At 41.8% G+C, this 1242-nt stretch overlaps 2 protein-coding genes across 2 annotated transcripts in view; both read left to right on the top strand.

The window, feature by feature from the left end:
• LOC110314749 (UDP-glucuronosyltransferase 1-9-like) overlaps nucleotides 1-1176 on the top strand; it is a 16422-nt gene extending 15246 nt beyond the window's left edge. Inside the window, exon 2 of the mRNA XM_029534637.1 lies at nucleotides 1105-1176. Within this exon, the coding sequence (XP_029390497.1) occupies nucleotides 1105-1119 (15 nt within the window). The 3' untranslated portion in view covers nucleotides 1120-1176. The remainder of the gene's footprint in view (nucleotides 1-1104) is intronic.
• On the top strand, nucleotides 14-1208 carry LOC110314750 (UDP-glucuronosyltransferase 1-9-like). Its single transcript, XM_021188981.2, has one exon. The coding sequence runs from the start codon at nucleotides 323-325 to the stop codon at nucleotides 1196-1198; it is 876 nt and encodes a 291-aa protein (XP_021044640.2). The 5' UTR covers nucleotides 14-322; the 3' UTR covers nucleotides 1199-1208.
• The last annotated feature ends 34 nt before the right edge of the window (nucleotides 1209-1242 follow it).

Raw genomic sequence — 1242 nt, 5'->3', positions numbered from 1 at the left:
TACTTTTTCTGAATTTCTCAATCTAAAGCCTTTTTTCATAACTCATTGAAAACTGTTTCTGTAATAGAGGTCATACATAGTCTTTCCTGAGAAAATTTCATAACCGTTTTTTATCTGGAGATCAAATGAAAGATATTTAAGCCAGCTCAGTTAACTAATTATTGCTCTTTTGAGTCAATTATTAACCTGAATTTAACATCCCTTGCACACATGCAAATATATGTGTCCACTGCAGTAGGTCTTGTGCCTTTACGTTTTAACCAGCTCTATTAGAAAAGCTTACAGTCATAGCGACAGGATTGCTCTGGACTGTGATTTTCCCATGGCTCCTGCATCCTTTTCGGCCTCCATTTTTCTCTGTCTGCTTCTGGCCACTGGTATGGCCCAGGCAGGCAGGCTGCTGGTGGTGCCCATGGATGGGAGCCACTGGTTCACCATGCAAATGGTTGTGGAGAAACTCATTCACAGAGGTCATGAGGTGGTGGTAGTCATCCCAGAGGTGAGTTGGCAGCTGGGGAAATCACTGAATTGTACAGTGAAGACCTACTCNGTTTCTCACACTCTGGAGGACCTGGACGGAGCGTTCAAGTATTTTTCTTACACTCAATGGAAAACTCCAGAACAAAGTACACGTTCTTTCTGGACAGGCTCAGCCAGAGGTTTCTTTGAACTAATATTTTCACACTGTAGGGGTTTGTTTAATGACAAGAAGTTAGTGGAATATTTGAAGCAGAGTTCTTTTGATGCTGTGTTGCTGGATCCTTTCGATGTGTGTGGATTAACTATTGCCAAATATCTGTCGCTCCCATCAGTGATCTTTGCAACAGGTGTATTTTGTGACTCTCTTGAAGTGGGTGCCCAGTGCCCANGTCTTCCTTCCTATGTTCCTAGACTTTTCTCGAAATACACAGACACCATGACTTTCATGGAGAGAGTATGGAACCATCTTATCTACATTGAAGAGTACGCATTTTGCTCCTATTTTTTAAGAACTGCTGTTGATGTTGCCTCTGAAATTCTCCAGACCCGGGTGACCATGAGAGATCTCTTTAGCCCAGCATCTATTTGGTTGTTACGCACAGACTTTGTGTTGAATTTCCCTAGGCCTGTGATGCCTAACATGATCTTTGTTGGTGGGATCAACTGCCTCCAGAAGAAGTTACTTTCCAAGGTATGTTATATATGCTTTAGCANGTGAAGATAGCTCTAGTGTTAAACAATATAAAAGGAAATTCTTTACTG

The sequence above is a fragment of the Mus pahari genome, unplaced genomic scaffold (genome assembly GCF_900095145.1).
Source record: "Mus pahari unplaced genomic scaffold, PAHARI_EIJ_v1.1 scaffold_11861_1, whole genome shotgun sequence".
In the NCBI taxonomy this organism is placed as follows: domain Eukaryota; kingdom Metazoa; phylum Chordata; class Mammalia; order Rodentia; family Muridae; genus Mus; species Mus pahari.
The sequence above is the reverse complement of the archived record's forward strand: the minus strand, read 5'-3'. Positions and strand labels throughout refer to the sequence as shown.